The sequence below is a fragment of the Bidens hawaiensis genome, unplaced genomic scaffold (genome assembly GCF_021521415.1).
Source record: "Bidens hawaiensis isolate Kalapana, Puna unplaced genomic scaffold, B.hawaiensis_p1.1 tig00017140_1, whole genome shotgun sequence".
NCBI classification, from domain to species: domain Eukaryota; kingdom Viridiplantae; phylum Streptophyta; class Magnoliopsida; order Asterales; family Asteraceae; genus Bidens; species Bidens hawaiensis.
In genome coordinates this window covers 304823-322557 of record NW_027492587.1, presented here as the reverse complement: position 1 = coordinate 322557, position 17735 = coordinate 304823, and the positions used below count along the sequence as shown (strand labels likewise).

Below are 17735 nucleotides of genomic sequence, written 5' to 3'. Positions count from 1 at the left end.
GAGTATACGTGGGTCAAAAACTAACGGCTAATTTCTTCAAAGTCAAAACAATTATTATAAAGTCAAAGTCAACAACAACACATATTCAAGATGTCAGCCACACATATAAATCACTTAGATTCAAAATCATTCACACACATTAATAAATAATAATACTCCATCTTCTATTCATGACAGATAACACCAAAATGGACAGCCCTCAACACCCTTCTCCGGTCAAAATCTCACCGGTTTCCGGCCGAAACCACACGAATCTAGTCAACGAGTTGCTTTCGGCTTCTAGGCGAATGAATCCGTCATTGGTTCGAAGGAATAATAATCGTCAGGCGGTGGCACCGAGACGGAGGCACGCCAGTAAAGAGATCATACGGAGGGCATTGAGTCCGCCTGCTCGTAGGACTTGGCGGTGGTTGGATTTTAGGCCGAAGCCTAGCCGGCTTTCAGTTATGTCCATGGCTGCTTGATTGCCTGCCGCTTTATTGTAATCATTTTGTAGTAACTAATAAATTAATTACTATTTTTTTATAAACTTTTTGCAATTGTTTATTACATTATTTACTATTTTAGTAGATATCAGACCGTGATGTCTGGAGCGTGTAAATGATAAGAATTTATTAATTGATTTATTTATTTGTTTGTTTGAATTCACCCGTGAGTGCCTGCTGATCTTGATCTTCTTCTCCGATCTCATGTCACCGGCTTTGGATGTTAGATTTAACTTTGTTTTAAATTAATGAATTCAAGTATTGATGTTGGTAATTTTAATATTATGCGAGATAGGTGTCTTTCACTAATTAAATCCTTGAACTAAATATGTTTTATCTCACCTTCAGGGGGTGTTTACGTGCGTTGAACTTAGGTGAGGGTTTTTCCAGGATCGAAAGACGAGTTTACCCCGATGCGGTGAATTTAGCCAGTAACCCATTTGAAGAATTCGTTAGCCGTTCAAAAAAAAAAAAGGTTACCAGTGTATATTTTAGTATATTTGATTAACTTGCCGATAGAGGAAACATTAGAATTTAAACGAGTTAGGTGACGTCCGAATACGGGCTTGTTTAACACTAATACTATTTGGACCTTATAACTATTATTGATTTTATGTTTGGGTGTGAGTAATAATTTATTTGGGCTTAAGTGTTATGTTAACTGGGCTTAATAGGATTATGCCCTTATTGTTTTAATAAAATTGAAAGGGTGGATCCGTTTTATTAAAAAGTGGATGGTTTTCTCCTAGGTTAAGAAGGGAATGGATTTTCTCGTTCGTATTTGTTAGCTAAGAAAACAAATGTGTTGATGTTCGTTTGTTCGTTGGTTTAAACCATTTTTTTCAAATATAACTCAACAAAAATGAATATAAACAAACACGAACTAACATAAATGAACGGACAATATAGAGCACACACAAACATCATTTAATTGTTTATTTAACTACGTGAACAAGAATCGGGTTCATGTTCATTCTCTTATTGAATTAACGAACATAAATGAACTTCACTCGTACAATTTTGTCCTTTTAAGTGTTTTTTTAGCTTACTTGATTTCATCAAGGTGCTCTGAATAAATGTCAATTCTTTTAAAAATCATAAATAGATGGTCATCGTACAAGTGGTATTTGTCAGGTGGCGATGTCAAGAAAATAAGATGAAATAGAAATGAAATGAAAAAAATGTGAGAATAAATGGTTTTAATAGATAGAGATTTTTTTGTGTAATCCGTTGTATCTATTTCATTAACCAACCAACCAATTGTTAAACCATTTTTTTTTGTAACAAATGTTTAAAAAGGGCAAAAATCAAAATTAAGACATGTTTTAAATAAAACCCTCTTCTCTTCCAATGTACAAATATGTACACCTGTATACGAGACATTTTCACAAAAGCCCCTTGTCTTTCAATGTCCGTTAAAACTTAACAGAAGTAACGGAGAAATAGAAAAAACAGATTAAGGCGCCAACAAACACACCTCCTCTGTTCTTCTACACCCCCATACAAAACCCATCAAAACACCTGCAACATTCACAAATTCACTTATCATTTTTATCAATTTACTTCAAGATCCATGGAATTACCAGTTCCACAGGTACACCATCTTCAATTTAACTTCAAACTCGTTTCAATTTCACTTCCTCTGTTTTTCATCAGTTTCTTGAAATCAACATATCTTTGATTGTTTATTTTCACGACTTACTCTTCAAACCCACATCGATTTCATTCATTCGATTGCATTTTGATTGTTTAGTATCACTAATTGTGCGTAATTTGATTTTATAATGCCAAAACCCTATATTCTAATTACAATTTCAACTCATTGCATGCAATTCTGAATTAAAATTGATGTTTTTGTTCTTGAAATAGGGACAAAACGAACCGCAAAATGTACCCGAAGATGGAGATCAAGTTGTACCGGAAATCGAACCGCAAAATATGCAACAAGATGAACCTCCAGTTGGACCGCAAGTTGTGCCGGACGTTGAAGCAGAAGATGTTGATATAATGAATGTTGATAGTGAACCTGAAGATGAACCATATGTTGATATAGTGAATGTTAGTGAACCTGAAGACGAACCAGATGTTGATATAATGAATGTTGAAAGTGAACCTGAAGAAGATGAACCTCAAGTTGTACCGGGAATTGAACTTCCAGTTGGACCGGATGTTGAACCACAAGTTGTGCCGGAAGTTGAACCATATGTTGAAATAATGAGGGATGAAAGGACCGAGGACGAGTGGGACGAACTGTTGAAACGGGCCAAGTTCAAGAAAGAAGACATGAACATGATGGTTATGGATTTTCTGTTAGCACATGCACTTCTTCCTGCTGCTCAAGCCTTTCAAAAAGAAACTGGCTGCCCAAGTAATATTATTATTATTCATTCCCTTACTTTTGCTTTTAGTTTAGTTTAATTACTATTAAGTTTATTCATCTTTTTTTGTTAAAATCAGTACCCATGGACTCTGAAAAGCTTGCCCTTGTGGAAACACAAAAGATTGTTAAAGACTTCATCTTCAACCGTCAATTCGATGATGCCATTCACGCTCTTAATGAAATATTGACCCCGGTAAGACTCAATGTTCGGTTGGCTAATAATATAAAAACTTAAATTGTCTACATATTTAAACATGTTGCTTCATATTTTATTTATTAGAAGTACAAAATCACCAAACATAAGTGTTTATGAATCAGCATGTTGTTATAATGTTATTAATAGTTTGATTTATTCTTGATCAGGCTTTTTTAGAGGCTCGGCCTCGAGTACATTTCTTGTTGGAGCAGCAACAGATGATTGAACTATGTCACGCGCGTCAGTTTGATGAGGCTTTGAAGTTTTCACGCGAGTTTATTAGGTGGGAAAGCGTTGAACTGGGAGATGATAGTTTTAAGAAAGAATGTCGGTCGACTATGCTTCTAATGGCGTATGGAGACGATGAATCATCCCCTGCATCTGACCTCTTGGACACCAACAGGATGACGTCGATATCCCAATATGTTGTTGATAACATGAAAACATACCATGGTAGCCCAACAGGTTAGAATTGAATCTTGACTTTGTGGTCAAACTTGAACAATTTTTAACTTAAATGAAGTAAAATCTTTTAGGGTATTTTTATGATTTTGATTATTTTACTAAACAATGTGACAGATTATGCCAGTTTAGTAGATAAATGGATTTAAAATAACTTCGAATTTCCATTGAATTTTGAGTTTGTTTGACCTGAAAGTCAAAGTGTATGGACTAATGCAGGTAGCCACATTGAAAATGCTGTGAAGATGGTGATACATGAAGATCGTGAGCTTAATAAAAAAGTGGTACATCCATGTTTCAATTTTGATACGGGCTACCCGAAATTGTTTACCAGTAGTGTTCGGAAGATTGAAAGATGGCTTACAATGTTACCACTGTATAGATAATAGAAGTGAAATCCATAGACATTTTGAGTACTTGAGATTTTGAAGGTGGTAAAACATGAATGACCAAATGCACATTCTTTTTGACGATTTTGTTGACATGACATTTTAGTTGTTAACATATATGTGTCAATTACATTTTAGGCTTGTACTGCATAACATACTTATTAGGGAGTTTATTCTTAAACAGCAAAAAATTATGTAAAAAATCAAATTCGGTTTATATTTTGAATTAAATTCAAATTACCTGTAAGTCAAAATATATGAACTTGATGAAGGAATTCATCAATATGCATTGTAAACTTGTACTATATTATAACTTGAAAGTACAAAAATAATCCTCAAACTCGAAACAAAAAAAATTAAAGATTAGAAGAATCCCAACTTGCATAAACAGCCCCTATAATTTTGTCATGCAAATTAACACCCGAACACGCAACGATCCCCCGATCGAGGCCTTCAAGATACACCCCTTTTGAGAAATCCAGTGGGCGGCCGCCAGCATCCGTAACAACACCCCCAGCTTCCTCCACAATCAGCACCCCAGCAGCATGGTCCCATATCTTTTCTTTGTATCCAGTTTTTGCAAACTTCATGTATATCTCTGCGTCTCCACGCGCGATTGCTGCATATTTTACCATGCTATAAACGCGCAATGGTTGTTTTCTGTGATCATAAAACCAAACAGAAACATTCTCGTATGTGAGGTCGGTCATGTTGGTTACAGGTCAAAACGGGTCATTTTTGTATGGGTCGGGTTGAGTTAATAGAAACAGTGTTTCATGTTTGTTCTCTTGTAAAGATATTTAATGATGTTTAGTGAAAAAAAAGCTTTTCTATTAAACGAGCCAAGGCTTTACCTTATCTAGCTCGAGTTAAACTCACAAGCCTATAATTTAATATAGTAAATGTATATTCATATAATAATTATTATTATGTATAGCATCATGATAAAAATAACTAAATGATATGTTATTTTATACATAAAAAGTTATAACTAAAATATATATATACAAAATAATTATACTAGTATAACTAATAAAGAATAAACGAGCCGAGCTCAAACTTGAAATGCTACATTGCTACTCACAAACCCAGCTCAAGTTTTACAGAGCTCAAAACAAGTCAAGCTCAAGCTTGGCTCGTTTGAGCTTGGCTTGTTTACACCCGTGGATGTTTAACCCAAGTGGCTCATTCCATTTACGGGTTATACTTTTCGCATTTGACCTGTTTGATCTTAATCAACACATTCATAAGTAAACAGGTCAATACTTGAAATATAACAAGAAAACTGAGTCAAGAAAGCGTAAATTTAAACCTACCTAAGCCCTACTCGGTGAGCAATTCCCGCACTATAAGAATGGTTAGAGTTAGCCTTCTCAACTGGTTCACAAAACGTAGCCATTACCGGATTATCAATACTAGAAACCCGTATAATACTAGCCGAACTGGGCCATTCAGACCCGTCACCCTGAACCAGTGGCTGCATCCAAGCTTGACCACTACCCTTACTTGTGTACATAACACAGCCTTCCGATTCCAACGCACTCGAATTATTATTATTATTAACTAATTTCCTTTTACTCGAATAATTAGGGCACCCAAGAACCCCAACCACAACCTGACCGTGATCAATCAACGCAAGAGCCACCGCATACTGGTCTCCACGCACGAACCCTAGGGTTCCATCAACGGGGTCAAGGACCCAGTGTCTTCCAACCCGACCACCGGTTGAGTTGCATCGGCTAATGGCGTCAAGAACTTGTGAACCATTGAGAGGTGTGGCTGGACCCTTGAGACCGAACCGGGGTGCCAGGGCTAATGTTTCGTTCACGGTTGCAACCACGGATGCTAGTAAAGACGTGGCGGCAGCGTCAGCTAGTGTTTGTGTGTCTTCTTCGGCTACGATTGAGACGTTTTCTCGACCGAATGATTCGGTTAGCATCCAGCTAATCATTGCTTGTACACCCCAATCTGTTTATGCATATTGGTCAATATCATACATACATTTGTAAAATATATGAAATATTGTGACCTACTTATTACTATCCACTACGAAACTGATATAACAAAACCATAACCGAAATAACCAACTTACAAAACCGAAAAACCAATTCTAAGTAATTTATAAGTAATAGTAGCCAAAAATTCTAGGTCCTGATATATATAATCAATTAATCATAAATTAACAAAAACATTTAGGCTCGGGTTCGTTATTTTAGGCTATTTTTTCAGCCCAACTGGTAAAACCAAAAAACCGAAACCATTATGAAACCGAAACCATTATGAAACCGAAAACCAAAACTGACCCCATTATGAAAATTGAAACCGAACCCATTATGAAAACCATATAAACTGAAACCAACGGCTTTAAAAACCCAAAACCGGAACCAAACCCATTGTAACACCGAAAAACCAAAACCAAACCCATTGTGACAACCGAAATCCTTGAAACTGAAACCAACGGTTTTTACAAACCGTATTTTTGACTTTTGGATTAAATTAAACCTGAAAATGACCCATTTACACCTCTAAAGTATACACACACCTCTATCATACTAATCACACACCAGTTAGATATCCTACAATATCATAAGCATCATTCAGAGACGCATTCTTTTAAGCAAAATTTTTGTCACACAATAGCATATAACAGAAATTAATCAGTGCTAATCCATAAAATCAGCAACGAAGAAGCTAATAAATAATAATATGATCAAACAATAAACCTATTAATAAACGCACCGGAAACAGTAACGGGTGAATCGTCCTATTTTAGGCTATTTTTCGGCCCAAATGGTAATACCAAAAAACCGATCGAACCCATTACGAAACCGAAAAAACTGTAACTAAACCCATTATGAAAACTGAAAACCGTAGAAACTGAAACCAACGGCTTTTAAAACACAAAAAACCGATCCCGTTGTAAAACTGAAAAACCGAAACCAAACCGATTGTGAAAACTGAAAACGGGTTTTTTTTTTAAACCCAAAAACTGAATTTTGTTCGACCCCAAAAACAAGCATACACAATTGACTAGCACACACCAGTGACGTATCATACGAGCATGGGCGAAGCCCCACTGCTTTTTGCTCGGTAGTGTAAAATGTAAATTTACCCGTTTTCGTCTAAATATTTTTACATGTAGCCTAAACTTACCCGTTTTTGTCCAAAAATTTTGAGCCCGGCCCGGTTTATGAAAAACATGATTCAGAGACACATTCTTATAAGCAAAGTTTATGTCACACAAAAGCATATAACATAAATTAATCAGTGTCAATCAATATAATAAGCAATGAAGCAGCTAATAATATATAACAATAAAATGAAACAATAAACCCTAATTAATAATAAAGTTACCAGCGACAGTAACGGGTGAATCGTCGTCTTTTGAGATGACATGATCTGGGTTGGGACCCACCGAGCCCTTTTGCAGCTTCTGACAAAGATAGCAAGCCATTTGAACAACCCGTACACCGACTTGTAATTCTTTAGCGTACTTGTGATTAGCAATAGCATCCATGAGCATGAGCGTTTGGATTTTGAAATGCTTATTGGGTTGAATTAAGCCCGAATGATGATCGGCATTTGCTCAGGTACCCACCGACCATGGTGATGCTTCAGCATTTGCAGATCGTTAGGCAGGCGGCGGGGCTCATTTGGTGGTAGGCAGGATGATGATGATGGATCATAGATGTTGTTATTATTATTATTATTATTATTATTATTATTATTATTATTTCTAAAGATTTTGGGGAAATTCACAAAATCAGGTAAATAGCCTTTTAATTTTTATTTTATTTTATAATTATTTAAAATTAGCTCATTTGATATAGGCTCTTGTCCTCTAAGATAAGATGAGAGATCTCGAGTTTAAATCCGGACATAAAATACATTCAAAATACGTAATAGTGTAGGAGAAAGGGTAGTTCGATTTTGACATTTATCAAAAAAAAGCAGCTCAATATGTGCCTACTTCATTTTATTTTAAACATAAACGAACGACAAATCAACCATTTATATTTTGAATTAAATTTTTTTTATAACGAATACTATTTCACTCCTATTAACTACTTGTACATGTTCCTTTTAGTATTTGAACATTTGACCTCTTCAGTAAAGGGGATGCGTCTTGAATTATATGCACTTGTTATTTTGTGTCACGTATATGCTAAATAACTGATACTATAAAAGTCATTGGCCAAGGGCATTCACGTAGAATCTTTATATTTGTAATTTAAGTAAATATTATATTTCTCAAAATTTTGTTTAACCTATTACATCTTATTATGTATCTCTATCTTATTTTTCTCTTTTTAAAATACTCATACAAATTATAGAGCTAGCGAATAGTGAATCTTTATAATTAAAGTCACTATTTATAAAAACTCTAATTTAAAGATGGAGATTCTTATGGAGAAAATTTTGTCAAAGTAAGTACAGAACAAATTCTAATAGCTAGTTTTTCAAAAACCAATATAAATACATTGTTACTTTAGACAACGTTTTCAAATGACCATACAACTTTATAATCGAATTATCAAAGGTGTATTCCACCATTTTGAATGGTTCACAAAGGAACGGATGTGAGGGACAGAAATAAATTATTGCATGGGAAAAAATGTGTGTGTGTCATGCATTAGTTGCCATATGGTACAATAGTACATCGATCAGCTACCAAATAAATGTATACATACACCTTAGTGAAAGTATTGTTGGTCTATATGTCCACAAAAGTTGTGCTTGTCATACGACACATTAACTTTTTTCCCATTTTGCTATTGCTCTATTTGGATTTTTTTTTCTGTTTTCTGCTTATCGTGCTCCAATAGAAATTAGTGTGTTTTCAATAACGACGCACTATAAAAGAAGTGAATAATAGACAATCCTTCGAGATTATGCTACAAAAAAGTAGTGTTTCGTACACACTCTGTAAACAAAAGAACTAGTGAATTGATCATCTATATCCATATAGTTAGGAATGACCCCCCATTTCCTCTATATATATAATTTAGGTATGAATCAGTGGGCATTTCCTGCGAATTTGATGTGGCAACCCCCTTATTCAAATGAGCCCAGCGAACACCGCCCTTCCCCCCTATCTCATGTCACTACTAGCATGGGGCCCCTAAAGGTGGTCACGTGCATCAGTGGTCAATCAGATTTTTTTTGTTTTTTATTTCTTTATAATATTAAATAATGAAATGGTGGGAAATGATAGAGAACAATGGGAATGATCCATACCCCTAGTTGAAGGGTGAAGAAAAATTGGGGGGGGGGGGGGGACAAAGCTAACGTGGCGCAGATGTGGTGAATGAGAGGGAATAATTCAAAAACCATACCCTTTAAACTTGGTCAAATCAACGTCAAAATCATCCTAACATAACTAAAATAACTTTTGTACAATATGTGATTCGACCCGGACCAATAATTCGGCCTAAGTAGCACATTCAAATATTGGATATTAGTGAACTCGATGAAAAAAATGTTGGCTCCGCCCCTGAAACAATGCTCTATAACATAACTTTACAATGAATGGACAAACATACTCGATGGGATATTATCTTGAAAATGAAATGTATCATGAATGCTACATGCTAGTAAAAGGCTTTCGTATAAGAAACTAGTTAAGACTTGTCATGTAGCCGTAAGAAAGTATATCGAGGGCACATTTAGTGTCCTCTAAGCTTATCTTGAACTTGTTAAGCGATGCAATCCGTACTTATATATTATACTCCACCCGTCTCTTTAAGTGTCACGGTTTGAAAATACAAAATTTAAGAAAGTTTGAATGAATGCATTTTTTTACTTAACAAATGACAATAATTTCATTTACATATAATAAAAACACAAAACTTATGAAAGTTTGAATGATTGCATATGTGTAAGGGTAAACTTGGAAATTAACTAATAAACTTTGAAAGTAGACATTTGTAATGTGACAAACAAAAAAGGATATGTGAACACTTTCAAAAGGACACGAGGATTAGTAGATAATAGAGATGCACAAAATACCCGAACCCGTAACCGGACCCGAAAAAATACTTGGAACCGGTTTTTTCTTACCCGGGTCTTTAATACCTGAACCCGTACCTAACCCTACCCGTAGAGTACATATAGGGTATGCATTTCAGAACCAAAACCCGTACCCAGACCCAAATTATGTCCGGTAATACACGAAAATTGGAACCAGTTCCATACCCGGAACCGGGTTTTTCCAATACCTGAAACTGGGTTTATCAAATGCCCGATCTATATCCGAAACATACCTGAAAATACCCTTAAAAAGTGAACCCCTCAATAAACCCAATCTATACCCGAAAAGTACCCTGTAAAAAGCCCGAAAAAACCCCGAAAATATGGTTTTTTCGATACCCAGAAATAGGGTATTCAAATACCCGGTTCTATACCCGACCCGAACCTGATGCATATGGTATGGGTTTTAGAGACAATACCCCGAACCGAACCCGACCCGGGTATTACCATTACTCGATTTTCAATGCCCGGTCATAACCGAACCCGATTCCGTACCCGGAACCGGATATTTGAAAAACCCAATTTGTGCGCCTCAACTACATAATGTTATATATTGTAGAGAATAGAGACATGTCATATATAATTGGTCGGCTGATGATGACGACCAAAATACATCAAGTTACATACATGTGTCTCGCGGTCCCGCCATAATTTACTCACTAATGGGCACATTGACTAACTAGATTTTGATAATTTGTATCGACCATTTTACATTTTTTAACTTGCATGTGTTTAAACTTCACAAGTTCATAGTTATAACAAACAAAATCATAAATAGCAAACCACCCTTTTACTCTACTTTGAAATTAGTGATGTAACATGTCCGACCTAACTTCCGACCACAAGGTTCGACCCCCATATGTTGCACATTGCCCTTGTCGTGTAAAATACATAATAATTTAGTTTAAAAAAAACAAAGGTTCTCATAATTTCATAATGTCAAGTTCAACGACAGAGGCGCCGCGGGTGGTCGAGGGAACGCCAATGGTGGCACGACAAGGGTTTTGAGAAATCTTGCATTGGGTGTTGGCTTGATTTATCTCTCCCTGACTGGACAACTCGGTCGGATAATTGATGCAGTTGTTTCATTTTGGGTATGTAAACTTATATTCAAATATAGTTTAAAATTTTTTATTATGGGTAACTCTATATGCAAGTTAAACTACGTGAATATTGTTGGAACAAATCTATAAAAATATAAACTTTCACTAATTTTGAACACTAATAATTGTATTTAATTATTTATGTTATATATGATTAATAATTTATCGATTTATGTTCTTTATAACTTTGAGCTCCGCAAAATGGAATCTAAATACGCTAAAATGAATTAGATATTGATGTTTAAAGTTGTGAGTTTGATCATATTACACCATAATTAAGATGAGAATTTGAAGTAATAATGTGCAAGTTCATGTTGAGTGTATTAAAAGTTGCTTGCATTCTACTAACTTGTGGCTGATGGATTGTTTTTAATGGCAGCTTCTTGTGGTGCTTGTTCTAATTGTGGGTTTTGGAGTTATTATTTGGTGGGCAATCAGAGATATGGTTGGAATCAAAGTATGGTTGATTGAAACTGATCTTTGCACCTCTAAGTGTTTCATTATGAATCCTCATTTTCATAAATTAATCGCGATAACTAGAACGATAAGAAAAGTTGTTTGTTAGAGAAGTCATATTGTCATATTTGAGGTAACCATGATATTGTTTTTGTGCAGTGTCGTAATTGTGGAAACGAATTTGAGGTTTTCGAGTAAGAAACACGATCTCATGCTTTTCTTTTCCTAAAGCTTGTATGGAATCTTGTTTCTAACTTGTGCTTATGTTATTTGTTGTAGATCTATGTTAAACTATGAACCGCAGTTGTGTCCCTATTGTTGTCAACCTTTTTCAGGTAAAAATGTAGTATTTGGTTAACACATACTTTAATATACGTTTTCAGTGAACTGTTAAACCTTGAAACATTCTTAAAGAGATAAAGTAGAGGAAATTATAGACTACCATCAATCCGAACCATTTGATGACTAAATATGTGAGGGTACTCTATAATAGAGGTCACTTGCATGTTCATTGCAAGATGTGACACATTATGCATTTATGCTTTACCTAGTTCAGTGGTTAGCAGAGTATTGTTATGACCTGTTAGTTTTTATCATAATGGGTTCTCGTGATATAAAAAGAGTATTTTCATTTCTTATTAACCGAATATATATTGGATTTTAACGGTAGATGATGAGTTTGCAAGGGATCGTATGAAACCTTTCAAGGAATCTCCATTTGATGAAGTATTCAGCGACTTCTTTTCTCGAATATTGAAAGGTGCGCCATTTTTTAATATGTGAGATTTTTATATGAGCTAGCCAATGATAAAGTTGCATGCTTTCTGCAGGGAAGGCTTCATCTAGAACTATTATTGACGTTGAAGCAATTGTTAAGGATGTTAAATGAATGTACACGTACACGTACATGATTTATTTTGTTGAGTTAACAATGTATAAATTAGTTGTGAAACAACACACTAGTTGCTTGATATATTTATAGGTAATTTTGCATATGAAATCGGGTTTTAACTGGATTATTATACTAGAATAAACATGTGAACTAGATGATAATATAAACTGATCAACAAAAATTAAAACTAAACATCATAGACCTCTAACTGACTACATATACAGAGGTTAAGTCCCACTTAGCTAGTAACAGATATGTACGGGTTAAAAGAAATAACTGCTAACAATTCGAATTGTTCCACGTCGAGCTACCCTTAGGAGAAGGCATGGTGTTGCCCGATTCCCGCACACGCCACCTCATGCACCCTCTCTCACAGTCATAACACATTGAAAAGTGGTGAGAATATGAATGGTGATTTGTCATTAGTTTATTACATAATGATAATAAGTATCAAAAGGATGCAAGAACATAAACTATCCTAGATGTAAGTAGGTCATGGTATTCCTACATGACTACCTCACCCTAAGCTCAAATTATATACAGTACCACCCAAAAACTTAAATATTCATCGACTATTAAAGAATTAAAATTAATTAATAAAATTTTAGGGTACTTGTGGGTAGATGTTACCTATAAATTTGTGGTTTGTGGGTAATTAAGGGTATAAATGACGTGACAGTACATTATTGATCAATACATGGGTAATACCCATGAGTGCCCCTACCCCTCTGAAGGCTAACACCGTGTCATATAAAGATTTTCCCAAGCCATGTACGAATTGTTACGTACTTTTTAGCGTATTGCTATGATGATTGTTTGGTTATAAAAATGTTTCTACTTTCTAGAGCTTTCAAGTCAGCAATAGATAATCAATAAATACTCTTCGAATTTTCTTTTACTTTGAAGTTTGTTGCTATAAATATGATTGTCACCATTAAATGTTATATGTTACATGTGTCGTATGAAATTTCTCAATAACAGTTAGTTATAATAAATACTCTTAAGAATTGAAGCTACATTTTCATTTTTCCGATATCATCGGCAGAAAATATGCGTGGTTACCTAAGGACAAATGTCAAGTGTCTAGTGAATATCATTACAAGACAAATAGTAGAACACCTAATTTGTTCTTGACTTTACATACTATTTCAAGACTTCAAAGACTATGTGTCAACAAAGACGTACACGACCATATACCCGACATCAGAGCATTAAACGAAAGAAAGTTATGTGATGGTACATCCCAATAATGGTCAAGTTTAAAAGCATTTCTACTCGAGTGAACCTAGCTTTGTGAAAGAATTTTAAAATGTTCGGGTAGCTAGGCCCGGTAATGTACTGGTGGATTGAATTAGAATAGTTCCAATACAAATTGGAATTCAGTATGGCCAATTCCTGTTATGTTGTACAATTTGCCTCTATGGATAGTTCTTTCTTTATTTATTTTTTTGAACGACTACTCACATGTACCAATCTATCCTTATTTATAGTCCAAAACTATTCCAAGAAATAGTCTACTCTAATACCAGAGTTTGAACCTTGATCTTCATTCTCAAAAACAAGAATCTTTACCACCCAGCCAAGGCTAGAATGACGTCTATAGATGATGGCACTTAAAGATCTACCTTTCGTTAGTCGTAGCAAAAAAAAGATACATTTAAACTATTAATAGACGAGGCGAAATATTTATATAGGTATCTTTGTTGATGTTTCAATGTATAAAATCTAAAATAGAGATGTGGATTGTAAGATTAAAGTCATTCATGCATCAACATACAAGTCCTTTAGAGCATCCACATCTCGTCCCTCATCATTATCCCTATAATTACACTACAAAACACTACGTTTCTCTTTCATGTTTAATTAAATAATACTTTTTATACTTTTATCATTACAATTTTCTCTTTCCTCCGCTCACAACTAATTCAATAAATACTAAAAATAAATAGGGACAAACTTTGTTTTTCCAAATTTACAAAAAATCACTACATTTCTCTCTCTATCCTATAATTTACACTCACAAACATTCAAAACTCCATCCTATAATTTACCAATTTTCTTCATATAATTATGAGGGACGGGATTTGAATGCTCTTAGGAATGAACACTCTTGTAAAGTAATTGAAAATTTAGTAAGTCCTCTTCTCTTTTAAGCTATTTACATAATAAACATTTTTTTTTATTTTTTAATAATATAATTTTTAGTTTCTTTAATAATGAACTGATCAAACGTGTCACGCGTTCAGAAACACAGGGTAAAAATCCTTCTTGATTACAAGTACAAAAATTAGTTAGACTACAACATCAATTAATAATGAAATTTGTTTAAAAATCTAATTATGTAAACAATCAACGTACATCTTATTTAACTAAATTATTAAACTCATTTTTATTTTATATGATTTCATATCTGCTTTATTTTATAAACTCCTATTAACTTTAAAATCTATATAATACTTCACCATTGTCTATGTTAGTTTGTTGTTTTCTCTAACGCATCACGCATACACCATTTTATAGTTTATGTATACGTTTTTTTTTAATACCTATGAGTAATGAGTTGTACTTGAGAACTCAAATAAACTTCACTTAATAACTTCTTTTAATAGCTTTTATATGTAAGTTTTATATGGTTACAATTAATTAAAAATAGATGTAACATAAGTGCTTATATGTTGCACATATTTCATTAGTCAATTCAAGTTCCTTGGTATGGCGATATTTGTGGGTCATTTTTGTTTATTTATTTTTTCTTTTCTTTTCCTTGTGGTGTGGTTGAATAAGACCAACGCATCTTCCGGAAGCCGACATCATATATACTCATTAAATACCACCGGCAAAATCTAAAGTATTAATATTCGGATAGTCCTCTTTCCACTCTTCACTCACACCAACACCAACATCATATCCATGGGGTTTACTCTCAAACTCGCCGTAGTTTCCGCCACCGTCTTATCCGCCGCCGTCATATTCATAAGCGATTTCGCAATCTCCGAACTCCCCACCATATGGACATCCCTCACCTCCTGGCTCAAACCACCCTATCTTTACCTTCTCATCAACTTTATCATACTCACTATCGCCGCTTCTTCACGGTTGCAGTCAACTGAGCCGGTCAAGGTAGTACTTCCTGTCGAACTACCACCAACTCAAGAACCTCAAGTGCTGTCCCACGATGGTTATAATATTATTGATTTGAAACATGTTCAAGCTTTAGAACCTAGGTTCAGTGCTCCTCAGTTTAGTGATGAGTTAATACATGAACGTATGAAGGTAGATGAGGATGGTTATAAAGAGACTGAGGAGAATATCGTGAACAAATCCGTAATCTCGGTCTCCGCCTTGAAACCACCAGTGTCCGCTGCATTTAGACGTCGGAAACGTGCCAAAGCCATGCTCGAAGGTAACACTCTTCTTTAATAATTAGATTTAATAAGTATACGTACGATCGAGACTTAATATTGAAAGTTGATCCATGCACTGAATTTGAAAAGATCATAAAGCTAAAAGTTTATGCTCACTAGGATTGAAAAGTGAAGACTAACCCAAAACTGAACCGAACTGAATCTGGACATAACGTACAATTTCAAAACCTGAAATATTATGGACAAGTAAATAGATATGGGATTTGTTTTAAAATTATTTGTGGACCGGGAAAAGTTATAATATATTTATATCAGATGATAATCAAGGGCATGCGTAGTGGGCGGCAAAATTGGGCGAGAACACCGTCCCTTGGCTACAAATGGCCGGGGCGATAGGGTGGGGAGAATTATTTGTCGTCTGTTTGTATTATATATATATATATATATATATATATATATATATATATATATATATATATATATGAGGTTACAACATCATTACATCCTTAAACAAAAACCAATCTTTTATTAACTGGACGTCACATGACGCAAGTCGTCACATTCTATAGTCACTTCAGTACACATAGCCTAATCGAATCGTCGGAGATTTATATACTCATCTCTAAACATTACGTGTAAAACTTTTACCTTTTTTGTCTTTGAGTAATACAGAACACATTAATTCACTATTTTTTGTTTTTATATATATATAGGTATATACTTATTGTGTGGTTATAAAATTATATAAAAATAGATGGTAGCAAAATCTACACCAACACTATTTCTTAACAACTAGTATTACCATATTAATTATTGTATATCCATATATATAGAACATTTTTATAATTTGTCTAATTTAAATAAAATTCAAAAAGGTCTTCTTGCCATGTTACACTTGAAACATAAATTGCAGTCACTTTGTGTTTTACATTATTAGTTAATGCAGAAAACCTCGTATATATATATGAAGACAATTGACCGCCATATATGGTTATAATTTCAGGTATTAAAACGTTGGGAGTATCAACGAAACCCAAACGGCAAGAGACGCTGGAGAGCACGTGGAAGGCAATAACGGAGGGTCGGTCAACAAGACACCTCCGCAAATCTGACACGTGGAACACCCACGCCACTCCAAACTCAGAGGACTTACTAAATATAGATAATAATAACAATAACAATAATAATAATCCCTTCAAAAGGATGACGAAATCAGCAACGTATGCAGAAGGCAGGAAGAAACCACCGTCACCGCAACTAAGCGGGTGTGGTGAGTCAGGGAGGCTAAGCAAGGAACCGTCGTTGGAGCAAGAGGAGTTGAACAGGAGAGTGGAAGCTTTTATAAACAAGGTTAACGAAAATATGAGATTACAAAGGCAAGAGTCGCTGGATCACTACATGGATAAGATTAAACGTGGCGCATATTAATTACGTCTTAACTTATCTTCTCCCGACTAGTCGTAGATTAATATATACATACATCGTGGATAACGTTTTAAAACAAGTAACTTTCTTTTTTGGGTTGCTGTGTGTGTCATGCAAGTAGTGGATGTACAATTTACTAGTAGGTACGCATTGTATATTATACACAGAAGGTTCTGATTTTAAGTACTTAATAATATCCTACGACAGACTCTTATACTTGTGGTTTGCTGAATTTAATAATGTTTTTTTTAACATACAAGCCATATAAAACCTAGTAGTTAAAACTTAAAGTGTATTTTTAAGCATAATAAAAAGTTTGAGGAGAAAAAAAATTCAAAAAAATGATAATTGGCCTTTATGCGTAAAGAAACTTATTTGTATATTTTCCACCAGTACGTAAAAGTAATAAAAGAAAGGGAAAAAAAGTTTGGGGTTAAGGTATTTTCTCATACCCGGGTTTGTTTTTTAGGCCATGTGTAGTGGAGAGGCAACAATTAGAGGCGAATTATGATATGTAGCGCCCAGTCAGCATTGAGTGAAAATTTTTTTTTG

General features: G+C 34.6%; 2 protein-coding genes across 2 annotated transcripts; one reads left to right on the top strand and one right to left on the bottom strand.

Annotated features, from left to right (window-relative positions):
* Nucleotides 1–3717: 3717 nt before the first annotated feature.
* On the bottom strand, nucleotides 3718–7603 carry LOC143553046 (3',5'-bisphosphate nucleotidase AHL-like). Its single transcript, XM_077043114.1, has 4 exons — nucleotides 7267–7603; nucleotides 5229–5880; nucleotides 4154–4572; nucleotides 3718–4057 (listed from the first exon to the last, which is right to left on the bottom strand). Exons 1-3 carry the CDS (start codon nucleotides 7433–7435, stop codon nucleotides 4269–4271), a joined length of 1125 nt encoding a protein of 374 aa, XP_076899229.1. The 5' UTR covers nucleotides 7436–7603; the 3' UTR covers nucleotides 3718–4057; nucleotides 4154–4268.
* A 7645-nt stretch (nucleotides 7604–15248) lies between these two features.
* Nucleotides 15249–17186, top strand: LOC143553058 (uncharacterized). Its single transcript, XM_077043121.1, has 2 exons — nucleotides 15249–15796; nucleotides 16762–17186. The coding sequence occupies exons 1-2, from the start codon at nucleotides 15304–15306 to the stop codon at nucleotides 17184–17186; spliced, it is 918 nt and encodes a 305-aa protein (XP_076899236.1). The 5' UTR covers nucleotides 15249–15303.
* Nucleotides 17187–17735: the final 549 nt, after the last annotated feature.